The 17,786-nt window shown below is 46.5% G+C and overlaps 1 protein-coding gene across 1 annotated transcript in view; it reads right to left on the reverse strand.

Moving 5' to 3' along the window:
* Positions 1–533: 533 nt before the first annotated feature.
* Positions 534–17,786, reverse strand: part of Arsb (arylsulfatase B) — a 163,746-nt gene continuing 146,493 nt past the window's right edge. Inside the window, exons 7-8 of the mRNA XM_038322608.1 lie at positions 1,673–1,795; positions 534–800 (exon numbers count right to left, since the gene is read on the reverse strand). Coding sequence (XP_038178536.1) covers positions 535–800; positions 1,673–1,795 — 389 coding nt within the window. The 3' untranslated portion in view covers position 534. The remainder of the gene's footprint in view (positions 801–1,672; positions 1,796–17,786) is intronic.

Here is a 17,786-nt window from a genome sequence, read left to right on the forward strand (position 1 = left end):
GAGGTGAGTCGGTGAGCGGTCATGGATCTGGAAAAGCTGAACGAGATCTCAGAGGCACGGAGCCCTCACGGCCAACAGAATCACCAGCAAGCATCTGCTCCCCGCCTTTGTTACAAGACTTGTGTCTTGCCAATAAAGCTGGCTATTAGCAGAGGGAGTTCTAATGACTGACTTGTGAAGCTAAAGGAGCCAGCTGCCCTGGCCTCAGGGACTCAGGGATAGCTTCCTACGTCAAGTTCCCAGCGACTGGAGTTTAGGAAGCAGGATGAACCCAGCCACCCGGGGCCTCCAGACACTAACTCCAGCCAACAGCAGGATCTGTCCAGATTTTACTGGCTTTTGAAATGTGCTGTGGGTTGAAACTGAACTCCTTTGGTGGATTATGTAGCCTGAGGGCCAGGTGAGGGGGGTGGGTGACTTTTAGAGAAGCCAGTAGAGTAGGGACCCGAGGTCCAGCCTGCCCATAAATGTGCTCCAGCGCCCCCCCCCCCACCATCACCCTGCTCCAGCCCCCCCGCCCCTCCCCATCCAGATCTACATCCAGGGGCTCCACACACCAGTATCCTTGGGATCACAGCGGGGGTCCATGGGTGGGAAGTAGGAAGGCACAGAGTGCTCGTGGTAGTGCTGCAGGCGGGAAAGGAGCTTCAGGACGATGTGGGGATGCTCCCGGGATAGATCGTGTTTTTCTTCAGGGTCCTGATCGATATCAAACAGCCAGACAGTCTTGGTGGATGAGTCCAGTGACGGGATCTCAGAAACGTTGGATTGAGATGGAGGCGGGATCCAGTAACCACAGCCTGGAAAAAGACATGACACTTCAGCGGTGGGAGAAACACCGTTTGTGGGTTCTAATCTCAAAGCATCTGGGGGACAAGGCTGCCCTGGCTGTGGGTATGGTCATATAAAAAAATCAAAACAAAACCCAAAAAAACCCCACGTCTCTTGGTGTTGATTCTAGATTTGTCTCAGAATATTATTGCCGAGCATTAACGGAACAGATCCTATTGCTTAACAATAAGGGACATTAAAAATATGTGTGGGGTGGTGGCAGGAGGATGATTTTAGTTGTCACAGTGGCTGGGGAGGGTGGGGGATAAAAATACACTCCCAGTAATTAGTAAGTACAGCACAGTGCAGTACATGGGACTGTCCCAAACAATGAATTGTCCTTGTGAACACCAAGAACACTCACAACCCAGGCATGGCTAAATTGCATCAGAGCCTGTGAAAATATGCCAGCGTGTCCCTTTCTGAGAATCGGGTAACGGAAGCAAACACAGCATTGGTGGAGACTCTCGGCTAGAGCTAGGTGTGCTATGTTTGAAAGTCACACATGTCTGAAATCCATGTCTATGAAGTATTCAAATAGGATTTTCTCTTCTTGCCCCTACTACAAATAATTAAAAATGAAACAAAACAAAACAAAAAACCCAAAACTCAGAGGACATTTAGTTTGAGCATCTGAAGCCATTCCTCCACTCTTCGGCCTCAGAGAGAATGTTTTATGATTTTTTTTTTGAAGGCAGCCATAATTTTGGTGAGCTTTCCCTTGCCGTTCTTTCTAGGGGAGAGACTGCTCAGGCCCTGGGAACAGCAGGAGTTGTGCAAGTCCCAAGAGGACAGAAAGACTGGGCTCTGGCAGCTGTGGGAAGAGAGCTAAGCAGTCTACCTGGGTAGCCCGTGAGGAGTTTCCAGTTTTTGTATCTAATCCCAGCATGAATCGATGTGTTAAAGGGAGAATATTCTAATGGAAAAGAATCGTTCTTTTCTGCAGCCATGCTCTTGCCAGGACCTGGGGAGAAACAGTTTGGAAGAATTAGACGGCTGTTATTGGCCCATGTCATTATAAATCAACATTTTATACCCTTCTTGCCCAACAGTAGCTTTTGTTCAACGCCAGAGCACAAATGTGTGCCCTGCCACAGAAACGAATCTTTTATTAAATACAAACAGAAAGTATAGTTACATTAGATGTCAGTCATAAACCACCACGAATATAAAGGAAACCCCAAAGAGATTAGAAGACTAATCCATCCTTAAAATCACTGCTTCTCGCCAAGACACAGAGGCCATGGGCAGAGCAGTGTCTGTTACAGCAACTGAGCTGGGCGTTGTGTGTGCGCGTGCACGTGTGTGTTCTCTTTACTCTTAACTGTTTAAGGGAAATACATTTTCTGTGAATGCTTGTATCTTTGCAGATAGCATATCAAATTATAAACGCGCATTTTATTGCAGTATGCCTCTCTCAAGCCAGGAGAGGTTAAACACAGTACAAAATCAAGGATACATTTATTTTTAAACCATTCATAAAATTTAAAATTTGGTGAACAATACTTTTAACTATTCAACAGAACAAGTATGGCTATATCAACTATTAGGAGAGAGCATGGATTATATTAATTTATTATTTTAAGGTCTTTCAGCAATTGATCAGGTTTCTAAGGGAACAGTCATTAATACTCACCCCCCCTCGAGTTTAGAACCCGTTAAGAGACAGAGGACAGACAGATGGACCTAAACTATCACCTTTGGGACTGATAAATCACCTACAGAGGTACGGCTTCAGGTCACTGTGGAAAGAATTGCTAATAATTGACCCTTGGCTTCCTCAGCCACCACCACTGAGCTTGCTGGACGGGCTCTGGGTTCTCTTAGAGCACACAGTGATGGCAGACTCCTTACACACACCCGGGGCAGGCACTGGCTCTGAACCTAGACCCGGAAAGAGTCTCACACTGAGCATGCCCAATCTCTTCTTCTAGGCTGACGAGAGGAATGTGTTATGTGAAGTCAAGTGCAGCTTTAGCTGTGGACGCTGGTTGACCCCTGAGGGCAGGGGATGGGTGGACTCATGGCTATGAGTGTATATTTACATATTTATAAGCTTCCACTTTGGACCTCACTGTATAATATTTAGTCTGTTTTAAGCTTACATTTCCTTGTTAACTTTCCAAATACGGTCAAGGCAATTGTCTGGGGAGGGGGGTGCTTCAGAAGGTTACTAAACAGGTTGTCACCATGTATGGTTATGTCTATAAAAATGCAAACTCAAAACAACTAAACTGAACAGGCCTGGAGATGCAGCTCAGCTGCAGACACTTGCCTAGCATGTTCAAGGCTCCAGCACTGCCCAACGAAACTAAAAAAAAAACCAAGTGCACACTCCACCAAGGTGGTGAAAGGGAGGTGGAAGTTCAAAACCCAGCTGGGTGAACAGCAACAACTCTGTGTGCTGTGCCATGGCCTCCATCCCTCCAGAGCTTCAGGGCTTGCTGGATTCAAGGCAGAGGTTGGCACAGGCTCCATGGGCTATGGAAAAGGTGAGAGTCCTAACCCTTGTCAGGCTTTTGAGTCTGGGAACGGATCGAGTACACATCGGTAAGCACCCATAAGGAAAACCTTTCTGATTGCTTGGTTCTTTGTCTGCAAATGTTTTGGCTGTAACACAGACAGATGCTCCTTGTGCTGGAAGCATAGATGGTGGGGATGTATGTTACAGATGCGGGTTCATGGCCCACAGCTGTGCTAAATCTGTAATCCTCTCATCTCACCCCTCACAGGTTTGTATAAAGGCCCCGATTCGATAGCAAACATTTCGGATGTTAAACAAAACAAGCATGTTTTGGTGAACATAAACAAAAAGAAAGGAAACGGCTATCTCTGCCATACTTACATTTATATACATTTTTTTTCTTAAAACAAACAGGAACAGAAAATACCTAAACAACAAGTCTAAGGCTAAATGATGAATGATATTATTATCTCAGCTTTGTTTTTCTCATATCAAGTGTCTGAATGAAGAGGTCAAAGAATGCTAGCACTCTATCTAGAGCCACCGCCAGTGAACAGAAGTTAGTATTTTGCCACATTTGTTTCAGAGACTTCTATTACATTTTATTTATTTTGTGTGCACTTATGTGCATGTGGGTGTCGGTGTGAGTGTGTGCACATGTGTCACTGTGGTATGTGGAGGTCAGAGAACAACTTGAAAGACTTATTCCTCCCCCTTCCTTACATGGGCCCAGGGGACTGAACTTAGGTGGGCAGTTCTGGCGGCAGGTGCCTGTACCCACTGAGCCGTCACCAGCCTGACTCCAGCTTTTCTGAGGAAAGAAGCTGGACCACAGATCATGTTGAAGCTTCCTCTGTCCCCCTCATTCAGCTCTTGTTTCCATTGTTCCACCGGCCGTTGCTGCTATGGCTTGCACGCATCCTCCAGTCATTTCGAAGCTCAGGGCCATGTGGGTGTACCAAAGAGTATACACAGCGTTGTTTCACATCTTACATACGTGTATTATTATACATATTCACATCATACACGTGTGCTATTATACATATTCTGTAACTATCATTCCCTCTTTAAAGATTTATAATTATATAAGTGCATATGTCCCTCTTCACTGATTAACTTTACTATACAAAACACTACCTCTTATCAATTGATGTCTCTGTCAATGTTCCCAAGCTGTTTGATTGAGTGTGTGTTATTGGTTATCCACAGTGAGTACTGTTGTCTGCACAAGGGATGGGGTTTCTCTGGGGTCTGTGTCTAGAAATGACCACTTACAAGGTCCACGCTTTTCCAGCATACCAATGGCCCTCCTGTCAGTAACATCCCCATGCCTCTGAGTCCTGTATCAACTAAAAATCCTTGAAAAAAAGATTCTTGAGAAAGTATCTTCATGAAGGATGCAATCAGCAAGAACCGTGTGTGTGTGTGTGTGTGTGTGTGTGTGTGTGTGTGTCAAAGAAGGGTTCTTACATATACCTTTTTACATCCCTGGAGAGAAAAAAAATATCACAGGTTCACAGCTTGGTGCACAAGAGGCTGAACATCGCCGGGGCTGCAGAACCCCGGCAGGGCCTCCAGATGCTCCCTCCTTGCTCCAAGGCAGCCGCTACTTAACTCTGCACAGCGGAGACGCTTCTGTCTGCTTTTGAACTCAATGTGAACAGAGAGTATGCAGTATGTTACTCTCACTTCTGGCTCCTTTTAATTCAAACATGTCCAGTCTGATAAAATGTGTCCACAAAACGTGACACTGAGATTATACGTAGCCACGGGAATGGCCTCTTTTTGGTACTTCCTCCACACCTGCCGCTGAAAAGATCCAACACTTTCTCTTATATTTGATTTTGAAACCCATGTGGGTCTGAGTTTTGTCTGTGAAAAGAGGTAGGAATCAAGAATACTTTTTCCCCCTTTCGAATATGGCTTTAACTGTCTCAAGCCATTTAGTGCAAAGGCTATCTTCTCTCCATTCATCGGCAGTGGCACCCTTGCCAGCCGCCCCGGGGGGGATCCTGTCCCTAAATCTTCAGTATCTAGTGGACTCTCCATGATGCTGGGAACGGCCTACTTAATTGCCACAGCTGCTCTATGACACAGGCAACAATATCTGCAATCACTGCCAGCGAGTGTCAATTACCATCCATGTGTACAGGTCTTCTGTTTTTATGTCCTCTTATACCAAGGTAGAGAAAAGTAGGAAAGAAGAAAAGTAGGCAAAGTGATTATTATTTCAGGAAAAGAAACCAAAAACCGCCAACAAAGCAAAGCCTGCTCCCCTGACATGGGTCTGGAGAAAATCTGTGTTTGCTCCATCGCAGTCCAGAATCAGGGCAGGGGTGGAGAAAAACATTTAAGAACAGGAACTATATTTTTGCCATTTTGAGGTTTAATCTCTTTTCTGTTCTGTTGTTTGGCCAGTTACCCACCTCCATGGATCTCTTTGCTTTTAATTATGTTATAATTTACAAAGAGCAGTTTAATATTTCCTTTTCCTACTGATCCATTTGCTTTTTCCCTTTGCCCCTCTTCTCCCCTCCTCTTCTCGTCCCTCATCTTCCCCTTCTCTCCTCTCCTCTTTTCTTGAGATAGAGTCTTGATACTATGGAGCCTTGGCTGTCCTGGAACTCACTTTGTAGACCAAGCTTCAAACTCACAGAGATCTGTCTGCCTCTGCCTCCCGAGCGCTGAGGACCATTCCCAATCCAAATGATATGTGCTTATTTACCAACATTGCAATTTGCTCCTAGGCTATGTCTAGCAAACTTCAGCTCTTCTAGAAATTTGACTGTCCAAGCATTTTCTAATTCAGAATTCTGACAGATATGTTTTTCACAAACAGGAAACATTTTGGCTTAGCTGCAAATACCTTCAACTTTTATATACCCAAGTTGAAAAAAAAAAGTATTTGTTTTATTTGTTTTTAGGAGTAGACTGTTAACTTATGATAGGGATCAAACATCTCTTTCTACAAATTATTGTTATGCGTGTGAGTGTTTTGCCTGCGGGTATGTGGGCACTGGGAATTAAATCCAGGTCCTCTGGAAGAGCAGTTAGCGTTCTTAACTGCTGAGCCATCTCTCCAGTCCTTCAAGTATCTCTTAAAGTTTACATTGAAGTTTAACTTATGTTAAACATTAAATTGGCTGATTATGTCTTCCTGGTCAAACTAATAGAAAGTTTAAAAGACCCAAAGTCTGGGTGAAGTTCAAGTCACAGGTCCTTCTGTGGCCACTGGTGAAAGGCCTCCTTCTGGGAGTCTGCATCATCTTCCACCAAACTTAAACCCATGTAGGCTGCAGCTAGATGGAGACTCGCTGCACATGTGGATCAAATCTTCAGGGTGCTCACAGCTTCATGTCCCAGGCACCGTGGGCTCGGGCCAAGGCTGTACTCTCATCTTGCTGTGTGGCAAAGCCTTACATCTCCAGATGTGAGTGCGTACGCTGTTGTCTTGTTTCTTATTTTAAAATTCATTACTGATCCAAACATAGACATTTCCCCCCTAAAAATAGTTTCCTAGATATTACACTGCCTAGAACACCCTCTCCCCACAGCTGATGCTTTGCTGGCATGCTCCAGTTAACTTTGAAAGATGGAAAAAGCCAGAGTGACCTCTTCACTAGCTCCAAGGATGGGGAGAGCTGTGAAGGCGTTAGTGGAGGCAGATCCCACATCCTCACCCTGTAGTTCTAGAGGAGAACCCCGACATCACACCAAGGTAGATTTTAGAGGCCTTTAGAACAATTGCTTTTTGTCACCGTAATAAGTTATTGAATGACTGCCTCTGTTTCATTCTATGTAAAACAAGCATAGAAAGACTGCGTAGGTGAATGTAAGTCAGACACAGAGCTTAGGGTGGTAGGTCTCGTGTATGAGCATGAAAATCCAGGTTACAGGGTTCTTGAATCCCCAATGTGGTTGCCAGTGGACTAGGAGCATAGACAGAATCAATAAACTAAAAGAAATCATCTTCATCCCAGATGGACCTATGGCCTGTGACTGACAATCATGAAAGTCAAGGTGCTACAAGCTGCCCGGACTATACCAACTGTGTGATTCGAACTAGCTGCCATGGGAACAGCGTATGGCTAGAAAATTATTAGTTACAGGCACAGGACCAACATTTTATATATTATATCACAGGTCAAGCCACGCAGGAAGCAGAACAGCTTCATTCTTCATCTAGACTGGGGGATCAGCTGGGGCCTGGAGTCATCCTAACACCCAACTCTGGCTCTCTGAGACTAGCTAGCTCAGCCATGGCCTGTCATCTGGCCCAGCCTGGGCTGATCTAGGCTCGTGGCCTTCTGCCCCTTTCAGAGAGCTGATGGTATTATTTTTGTCAGCACTAGTTGTACTTATGCTGGTATTTGTAGAGCTACTGCCCTAGGGCAGCCCCACAGAGCACTTTGGGTTTAACCAGGCTGCCCATTCCTTGGGTGTCCAGCTGCAATAACCGTAAAGTTCCAGCCTGTGTCTCCTTTAGTCACCCAGCCCACCATTTCCACTGCCTTCTTAGGCACCTAGGGGGCACATGACCTTCATTCCTCAAGTACAAAGCTCTTTTTACTGTATCTATGCTTATCACCGCTGTGAGCGGCTGTCCTCTGAGACAGCAGTCACCATCATGGGAGTCAATCTGCACCCTCTTCCGAAAGGATCATCCCAGCTGGGCTTGTTAACTATTTATGTACCCTCATGGAGAAATGTCTTCCTGACTGCTTAGTAATCAGACGGAAAGAAAGAGAAAAGAAAGGAGGGAACATAGAACTAGACAAGGCGGCCATTGTCCCCTCAGAGAGAGAGACTCGTTTACTAAGCTGACATGTGTGTGTGTGTGTGTGTGTGTGAGAGAGAGAGAGAGAGAGAGAGAGAGAGAGAGAGAGAGAGAGAGAGACTAGGGACGGTGCCTGGGGCCTTACCCATGCTAACTGCTCTATTGCAGAACTCTCTGCAGCCCTAACACATAACTTTTTGGGCTTGTGCTAGTAGCGGGGCACAGCCAGCTAGAGAAAGACAAATCACCGGGTAAGCAACAATGGAGGGAGATGCCAGGAGCTTGGGGGCGAGAACTCTAGGAACCCCCAGTGGGGAGTCTTGATTAGTGCAGGTAGGGGGAGACAGCCTCTCCAGAGAAACGAGGGCTCGCAGCACGGGCAGGCAATGCTAACATCTTCATTTTGTGACTTCTTTTGTGGGCTGAGGAGTGAGGGAGGAATGTGACGTGTGCACCGAGCTGTGGCAGACCCTGACATAGCTGTAAGTGCAGGCTGTCATTTTACAGTTGCTGCTGAAATTTCAATGTCTTCATCGAAATTTTCTTGTGGTTGTTTGAAATACCTAACCCAAGAGTGGCACCTGCCTCACCGTGGGAGCTCACTGCTCAGGCTCGCTAGAAGCCTTGGGCACAACACAGCTGTGGACAATCCACTCGCTTGTCTCAAGTGCTGACCTCTCAAGCCTGGTCTGTTACAACTGCACCAGGAACGGCCTCAAAAGGGCCATCTAATTCATATATAAACCTGGAGGAAAAGTAGAACAGATTCAAGAGTCCTCATTTGCATTTGCCTGAAGGCAAATGAAAAGGCCATGAAAATGTGCCCAGGGAAGTCACATTGTTTGGAACTTGGGAGTCACAATCTGTGAGCCAAGACAGACCTAGGTACTTGTCCTCAATGAGCCAATTAAAAGAACCCAATCAACAGCAGGAATTGGAAAAAGGAGACTCATTCAATGTGGCCACATTAGGAAGAGGGACAAGGGGATCCAGGAAGTCAAGTCCTTCAGGGTTCTGAAATGAGATCAGAGTTCAAAGATAGAGCCAAGGCTAGGCACAGCGAAGCAGTCCCAACCAAGGTGTGGTCCATCCACCACTGCCCCATCGATATCTGGGTTTTAGTCTCCTTCTAGAAGGTGGCCTCCTCTTTCAGGTCCCCCTCTGCTGGCACCCTTTCCTTCTCCCAGCACAAGATACCTAGGGAGACTGCCACTGCCTGGGGTCATTGTTTCAATGGTCTCTAGAGTATTATTTCTGCCACACCCACTACAACACAGCGGATGGCAGAGGAGGAGAGCCTGACATGCACAGGACGTGGGTGCAGATGACCTGTCCGGTGTTACCCTGGAAACTAGAGGAGTAGAATAGGAGGGAGACAAGGAGAGAAGCTTGGAGCAAACAGAAGGGAGAGGCAGTGAGGCTGGGGAAACAGGGGAGAGTGCCGGGAAGGAGGAAGAGGTAGGGAAGAATGATGGAGCCCAGTGCCCTCAGGGAGGGTTTAGCAACCAGCTTTGCCTTTCACTTCCCCGCCTTTCCCAGGACAGGTGAGGACACAGGACAGGGCGACACTCAGAGCCTGGAGCTTGAGCGTCAGTTAATGCTCAACTGTAAAAACACTTATTGCAACAGTCTGCTCCTTCCTGGGCTCTCCCCCGATTAGCACAGCTTTTCTCAAACATGCATACGACTTATTGAGAATCCTGTCTGTCCTTGGCAAAACCCTTACAACTTGAAAGAGGAGTGTCGGGAAAAATACGCCAGACATGAAGCTAATCAGAAAAAGGTGAGGAAGAATATTACAGATGGTATTTATTATGGAAATTGAAATGCCCATTATTTTTATATGTACACTCCACGTGATGTGTTTCAAATGAATCTAAGTCCATGATTTTCCGTTTACAAAGTCATTGTCTCTGACACCTCATATCACTCAGTCCATATTTGATATTTTAAAAGTCCCTGTGAAAACACAGCTTTGATGCAGCTTGCTCAGCCTAGACAGGATTCAGTGTTAATCACTGTTGACCTGTGCACAGTGAGTACTCAGAAAGGAGCCATTTACGGGGAACTTCAACAGTTGGTTAATGTCTGACACTAGCCAGGAGTGTCAACTGAGCAATGTCAGCCAAGACACACAAAGCAACCACTCCCTGAGGTCCTGTCAGCCCAGCGCTACTCTGATAAAGGAAGTCATCACCATTGGTATATAAAGTAGATTGCAGACACCTTCTTTTTTTTTTTTTTTTTTTTTTTTGGTTTTTCGAGACAGGGTTTCTCTGTGGCTTTGGAGCCTGTCCTGGAACTAGCTCTTGTAGACCAGGCTGGTCTCGAACTCACAGAGATCCGCCTGCCTCTGCCTCCCGAGTGCTGGGATTAAAGGCGTGCGCCACCACCGCCCGGCTGCAGACACCTTCTTATGTTGAGTTTATGCTAAATCTTGAATAATTTATTTGGTGACATTTATTTATCTATAAGACAAGTATCCATCTTGATCACTGTATCTGCTAGATACCAAATCATCAGAATAAAAAAAAATGCCAGAGTCTAATTATAATGAAAAGATGATTTTGTTAAAACACCCCATATTGTAAAATAGGCAATAAACATTTGCTGCCAGCATGAAGAAACACATGGGGTGTTAGGAGAGTCTAGAGGAGATGTCACCTCCCTGCGAGGGCTCATGGGGCAAAGTGCGGCTCTGGAGAAGATGCACATGACAAGTAATGAAAATTTGAGATCACGCATGCTGGATAGTACATGCCCGTAATCTCAGCCCCTGGGATGCTGAGGCAGGAGGACAGAGAGATCCGGGCTAGCCTCAGCTACATAGCAAGACGTTGTGGGTAGGGAAAAAGGCAGGCTGGGATACTAGCAGAAAGAATGTCTCTCTTGGATGGGTGGCTGTGGTGGTACACACCTTTAATCCCAGCACTTGGGATCTCTGAGTTTGAGGCCAACCTGGTCTACAGAGTGAGTTCTAGGACAGCTAGGACTATACAGAGAAACCCTGTCTCAAAGAAACCAAAACAAACAAACAAACAAACAAATAAAATGTCTCTCTTTTTCGAGCTCTTCACCCTTGGGAGTTTTCTTTCCCATCTCTAAAGGAGGACAATGCATTCAAAGCCAGCACTGTGGTGCCTGGCACAGGAAAAAAACAAAAAGTTCCATCAAACTGAGCTCATTCTGATACTCTTTTGCCATCTCCTGTACTTCTTTCCTATTTCTGTATATGTGTATGTAGATATGTGTGTTTGTATCGGGGGTGGGGGTGGGGACTGGCCCATATGGAATCCTGAAGTTGCTATCAAGTGTCTCCTGCCATTGTTCTCTATTTACGGAGGTCGGGTCTCTCTGGAAACCTGGAGTGCACCCTTCTGCTCAGCCAGCAGTAACCGGCCAGATGGTTCCAGGAGTCCCACGTCCCTAGTATTGTAGGCAGTCGGCATGTTCGCCTGTGTTAATATGGGTGATGAAGATCCCTTCTCACTCAAAGCAGCAAGAGCTATCTCCCCGGACTCCTTGTTTGCCTCATCGGCCTTCTCTGTTCATCTTTTAAATATTTTCATTCCTCCAAATCAGAATGCAACATTCCGCTCGGTATCTTAGACTTCACGATCTCACCCCCTACCCACACTTCTGTCTGTGGAATTGTTGCTGCCTCTTACCCCAAGCCCAACCCAGGTACCCAGTGGCCAGCATCCAGCTTTCTGTCTCTGTCACACACACGGTCTCTTCAGCCCAACCCTGCATTTGCAGAAGAGGAATTCACCACTTATCTCTTATTTTTGGCCTTGGCCATGAAGGCAGGTTCAACCTCATCAGCCTGACCCTCCCACTCAGCTCTCTCCAGTTCCTGCTGTCTGTGCCCCCGCCCCCGGCTCTGCTCTCTGCCCAGCCTTTGTTTTGTGCCCCGTGCCACAGGCCTATTGTGAGCCTTGTAGCCCAAGTGAAATGGAAAGGTCGGGAAGTCTTTTGTATTGGACAGTTAGCGCATCAGGAAGCTTCCGTGAGCATCCCCTCTCTGATGTCCCGGACGCCTCATCTAGGTGCCTTATCCCAACATCTGCCTGCTGGAATTAAAGTGAAAGAAATACACGGACTGGCAAAGAAAGGGACAAGGGACGGCATGCTGCAGAGGACCAGTGCTGAGAGACAAAGAAAAGGGGAGGTGGTCACAAGAAAGAGGATCACGGCGAGGAGACGAGAGAGGGGACTCTGGGTTTGGCTAGCAGCATGAAGACAGCCATGGCACCAGGCGGCTGTTACTTCTTTTTCTTCCTGTAATTGAAAATAGATTTCTTTTCCTCACATAATATATCCCATTTACAGTTTCCCCTCCCTCCACTCCTCCCACTTTCTCCCCACCGTCCCTTGTTTCTAGGTCCATCCCCGTTTTGTCTCTCATTAGAATCAAGTAGGCTTCTAAGGGATTCTAGTATGACATGATACGATAAAACAGAACTATCACACCGGAATAGGACAAATGGAAGAGAAGGAAAAGGCACAGATGCAGAGACCCACTTGCTCACACACTCAGGAACCCCACAAAAACACCAAACTGGAAGTCATAATATATATGTAATAGACCTATAGAGTGAAAGAGAAGAAAAATTAAAAATATATATAAATAAATAAAAAATTAAAAATAAGGTTAAAAAAATGAGAAATCCAAGACATGACATTCTGAGACAAGGACCCTCCAAAGATGGTACTGAATTTGTTTTCTATTGGTCATCTCCTGCTGGGCATGCAGTGTACCTTCAAGAGTAGTTTGTTTGCACAATGAGACTCCCAGAGAGAAACTTTAAATGTTCATTTCATTTGTGAGTTATTGGAGTTTGCTTCTGGGTTAGGGATGGGGGGTGTTCACTTCTTTAAGCTCAAGGATCCCATCTGGTGCAGACATGTGCAGGCCCCGTGCCTGCTGTCCCGGTCTCTATGCATCGATCCTGTTTGTTCATTTAGAGGGCCTTGTTTTCTTGGTGTCCTCCATCCCCTCTGGTTCTTACACTCTTCTCATCTTCTCTTTCTTGGGGCTCCCTGAGCCCTGAGAAGGGAGGAATTTGGTGGAGACATCCCCTTTAGAGCCGAGTGTTCCAAGGTCTCTCACTCTCTACACGCTGTCTGGCTGTGTGTGGCATTTGTTCCCATCTGCTGCAGTGGAAGCTTCTCTGATGATGACTGAGCAAGCGGCTGATCCGCTTCCCTAACCTGAGTCTGCATTGCGTCTTGCACAGAATGCCCTAGAAACATGAACTTGTTTGTTTCTGAGCAATAAGCTTAGGAACAAAGATAAGGCAGACAGAAAAGAGAGTATGTCTTTTCTCTTGTCACCATCTAGCTAAAATGCCAGCAGATGGACCTTCACGGCCCAGCATCTGCGTGCCAACCATGCCCTCTCCTCTGATCCTGCCGCACGTGGGCCAATCTAACGCGGGGCGATGGCTACTCCTCCAATTTACATTCTCAGCCTGTCTCTCTCTAAATACACGTTTTTCAAGAAATTGGTGGAGTCCAACGACAAATGGCTATAAATAGGCATTGTGTGTATAAAAAAAAAAGGGAAACTAACCAAAAATATTCATCCTCAGCCTATGATTAAGGTGACGAGCGCAGAGTAGGCTGGGTCATCTGTTTTCTGGCTCGGGATGAAAGAGGAAAAGCCACCCCCAACCCTAGCACGGCATTTAGTGAAATCCCAACCACAAATCCTCACAGAGGATCCAAACGCCTCGCTGAAGACCGAGCTCTTCCTGCGTGGCTCAGTTCATTTTCCAGCATGCAGGAAAAAAACGTGTCTAGGCTCTGAGCACATGTTTTGGACAAGGATGAAATGAGGGTGATAATTAATTTGGAAAGGAGGGCAGGGCTTGCCTGTGGTTCAGCTGTGATGGCTGTCAGGCCAGTCTGGCCTCTCTGTCTTGCTTGGGGATGGCATCTGTCTCCATCTTAGGAGCCCACACTCTAGCTGCAATAGTGACAATTATGGTGCAGGAAACTGAAGCTGGTGGCATCCTCCCAAGAACAGCCCCCACAATACTGCCGTCCACTGCCCAGCTCCAGAGTTACCCAAACCCTATAATCACCTCAACAGGGGCCACGAGCTGCTGTTGCCAATGGAACAAGAGCCAATAGCAAGGCAGCTCTTCCTTGCCTCCTCTGGTTGCTGGCAGTGGTCGAGTTGGAAGGAAGTTTTATATTCTGAGAAGTTATCAGGGTCTCACGTGAATCCAGAACATAATCTCTTTCCAAGGAATATGGAAGCCTGTTTGAGAGAGTAGGCAAAGGTGGCAACATTGCTCTACAGACAGTTTAGAACAAAATATTAAAGAATTGCCACCAAGTCTTGAGATCTGTTTTGGAGAGCTTTGGTCTCAGGGAACCCCTGCCTGGAAGGTCCCTGAAGTGCGGATCTGCTTTGAACATGAAGCTTAGCAATGAAGGACAACAGAGTGTTCTTCCAAGGTTTCCAGAGACTCCGTCCTATCCCAATAGCCTGAGCCGAGACCTTTCTGCATTCACAACTTTTAGTTTCTAGACTAGGCCAGGCTTGAGGTACCTCAGGCATATTGTGAGAAGATTCACTAAAGGGGAGACTCAGTCTGTGCTGGATGGCTGCTCTTCAGGGAGAGCTGGGTGTGTGTGTGTGTGTGTGTGTGTGTGTGTGTGTGTGCGCGCGCGCGTGCATCTGTGAGTCTCTCCTGCTCTTCTCTCCCTTCCTCCATCCCTGCAATAGTCACTTTATCAAAGTGGGTAGGAGGGACTCACCATCCCCACCACCTTTCCCTTCCCCTCATACCAGTGGGAACTACTTGCGTTCAGGGAGAATCTGCTCAGCAAACTCCCCATTTGGAGCCTGCACCCGGAAAACCAATGAAGAGAGGGAGAAAAACTAAATAGAACTGACCTTTCCACCTGACAGAGTCAAACAGACTTCCAAAAAAGGCATTGGGGAGGGCAATTCACACTTCTTTTTGCCAGAGGACGGTGCCCTGCAGAGGCTCTGAGGAGCAAAACCCAAGATGGTGGACTCTGAAATACAGGCTATTGGTTGGATGCCCTCTCTTGGCTTTGGTGCAATGTGTCATGTGAAAAACCATGGACTGGTGGTTATTGGATATGAAACACAGAGATGAAGGAAGACACCATGGAGACCAACTATTGGTCTTCAGCAATCCACTCTACAATTCTAACAGCCAGAGACAAGTCTGGGGGTACCCAACCCAGAGAAAGGATAATGTTCAAGGATACAGAAATGCTAATTGCCATGATTTGACCATGATGCATTATAAATATGTATCCAATTATAATAGCCTAATTATGTCAATTAAAAAATCTTAAACCAGACATGATGGTGCATATCTTTAATCCCAGCACTCAGGACACAGAGGAACGTGAATCTTTCTGTGATTTTAAGGCCTGCTTGGTCTAAATAGTGAGTTATGAGACAGACAAAGCTATATATTGAGACTCTGTCTCAAAAAACAAACAAAACAAAACACCAACCAATTTTAAACTGGGCATCACAACTCATTCTTGTAACAACAATGGAGACTGAGACAGAACTGCTGTGGGCTGCAGGTTGGTCTGAACTTCCATGAAAGATCTTGTCTCAAAGCAACAATAACAACAAGAACAAAACCCCAAACAAAGCAAAATAAATCCAAAAGCCAGATTTCGTGGGAAGCACAGAGATCTTGCAACTTCTTTCTTGAAAGACAAAAGGGTTGTGAATCGGAAGGACAGAATATTTATCACTGAACACTCCAAGAAACCCTCAGAGTCACTTCCTGAATTGGCAAGAGCCGCAGGCAGGCTGGAAGCTGTGCCTAGATCTATGTTGCTGCCCTCCCAACATGCACAGAGTCTCCCTTTGGGGTTGAAAAGGCATTCCTTCCTGAACTGCCCATGGCTGTGAATTTTAGAAGGGATTCTATGTTAAATGTCAAATAAAAAAAAGTGAGCATCTCTATTGTTCAAGAGCAGCATACAATGTTACAGGAATGACAGACAACTAACTATTCATCCTTTTTCTTGGTCTAAGGGTGTGCTACATATAATTGTTAGATATAAGGAAGATATCCTCAAGAAGCTTAGATGTCAAAGGAGTGGAGATGTGCAACTATTACTTGTTCATTAATTAGAGAAAGGGATTTTTAAGATCTGCATGATTTACAACGTCTGCATTAACTGGGTCTTTGGATAATGAGTCCCTCCAAATCAGAGACAGAAGGCTTATTTCTAGCTGGTGGGGAAGGCAAGGATTCCCAGAGAAGGTGAGACTTGGGTGAGGGCTCTCACTGAGGGGCCAGGAGGATTTGAACAGTGGGAAGAAACAGGTGATCCTGGGTAGAGGCGATTATGTATGGAAAGAAAGGATGGATGGGAGGATGGTTGGGCACCCTGGCTGGCAGAATAAGAACAGCCTGGGAAGAAGAGGTTGCTAGGCATGTGATACAAGACTAATCTCAGAACTCAGGGGGCTGAGGCAGGAGGCTAACCCGGGTGTCTCAGAAGAAAAGAAAAAGGAAACAGATGGATTGGGTCAGTGCCAATTCCCCCAACTAGAGAGAGAGGATTTCTGCAGTAACTGTAACCAAGATCCATCTACCCATTCCATTTGTTGACTAAGCTGCAAAGATGATTTAATACTGTGACAATGTGGCCACAGATGGCAGCCAGGATTAAGTGCCCTGGAAGGGATGGTCTGCATCACAGCTGCATAAATGACATTCTGTATCGGCTCAGAGCCTTGCTGGACAAGTGCTGAGAGGGTCCAGGGGAAACCCAGGACCTCCTAGGGGCTCTTAGCTTCACACACAAAAGAACTGAAGAATGGACTCAAATGAGGCACAAGAAAAACCCCAGGGCAGGCAAGCTGTGACCCTCAGCAGGTGCCTGGAGGAGGCGAATGGAGAGAAAGAGAAACGCCTCAGGAGCTAGTATGGAGGAGAGACACCTGGTGGGAAGGGAGGTAGTCAGCCGCCCAAACTGGGAAGACAAGGGTGCCAAGTGTCACCTAGGGGACAGAAGAAGGAAGGTGAAACCGCACTTCCTCCCCGAAGAACAGAGACCCTGCCCATCTCTTTAGCATGGCTCACGGTGAGTTCACCTTTGCAGTGGGTGGCCCTTAACCAAACGGATGGCCCAGCTTGTCTCAGTCACTGCTCTGAGGCTGTGAGGAGACACCAGGGCCAAGGCAACTCTTAGGAAAGAAAGCATTTGATTGGGAGTTTACAGTTTCAGATGGTTAGTCCATGACTATCATGGCGGGGAAGTACGGCGGCATGGTGCTGGGGCAGAGCAAAGAGTTTACAACTGTAGCCAGCTGGCAGAGGGAGTGACACTGGGCCTGGTGTGGGATTTTTAAAACCTTGAAGTCCACCCCTAGCAACAATCCTCCCTGCAGTGAGGCTACAAAAACCTCCTAATCCTTTCAGATAGTTCATCAACTTGGGATGCAAATATACAAGGCTATGGAGGGCATTCTCATTCAATGCCCACCACATAGCCCAGCTGGAATGCTGTGTCCCTGCCCAAACCAGAGTTTGTATTCTGGTGACTCGTGCCTTTCCTGTTCTAACAGGAGGATGATCCAGATGGCCGGCAGACCCAGAGCAGAACTTCGAGGTGTGAAGCCATGATGTGGGAACACCACCAGAGATGCTGCTTCTAAGGGATGATGGTCTTAGCTTAGGAACTGGGGACAAG

The sequence above is a fragment of the Arvicola amphibius genome, chromosome 3 (assembly GCF_903992535.2).
Source record: "Arvicola amphibius chromosome 3, mArvAmp1.2, whole genome shotgun sequence".
Taxonomy (NCBI): domain Eukaryota; kingdom Metazoa; phylum Chordata; class Mammalia; order Rodentia; family Cricetidae; genus Arvicola; species Arvicola amphibius.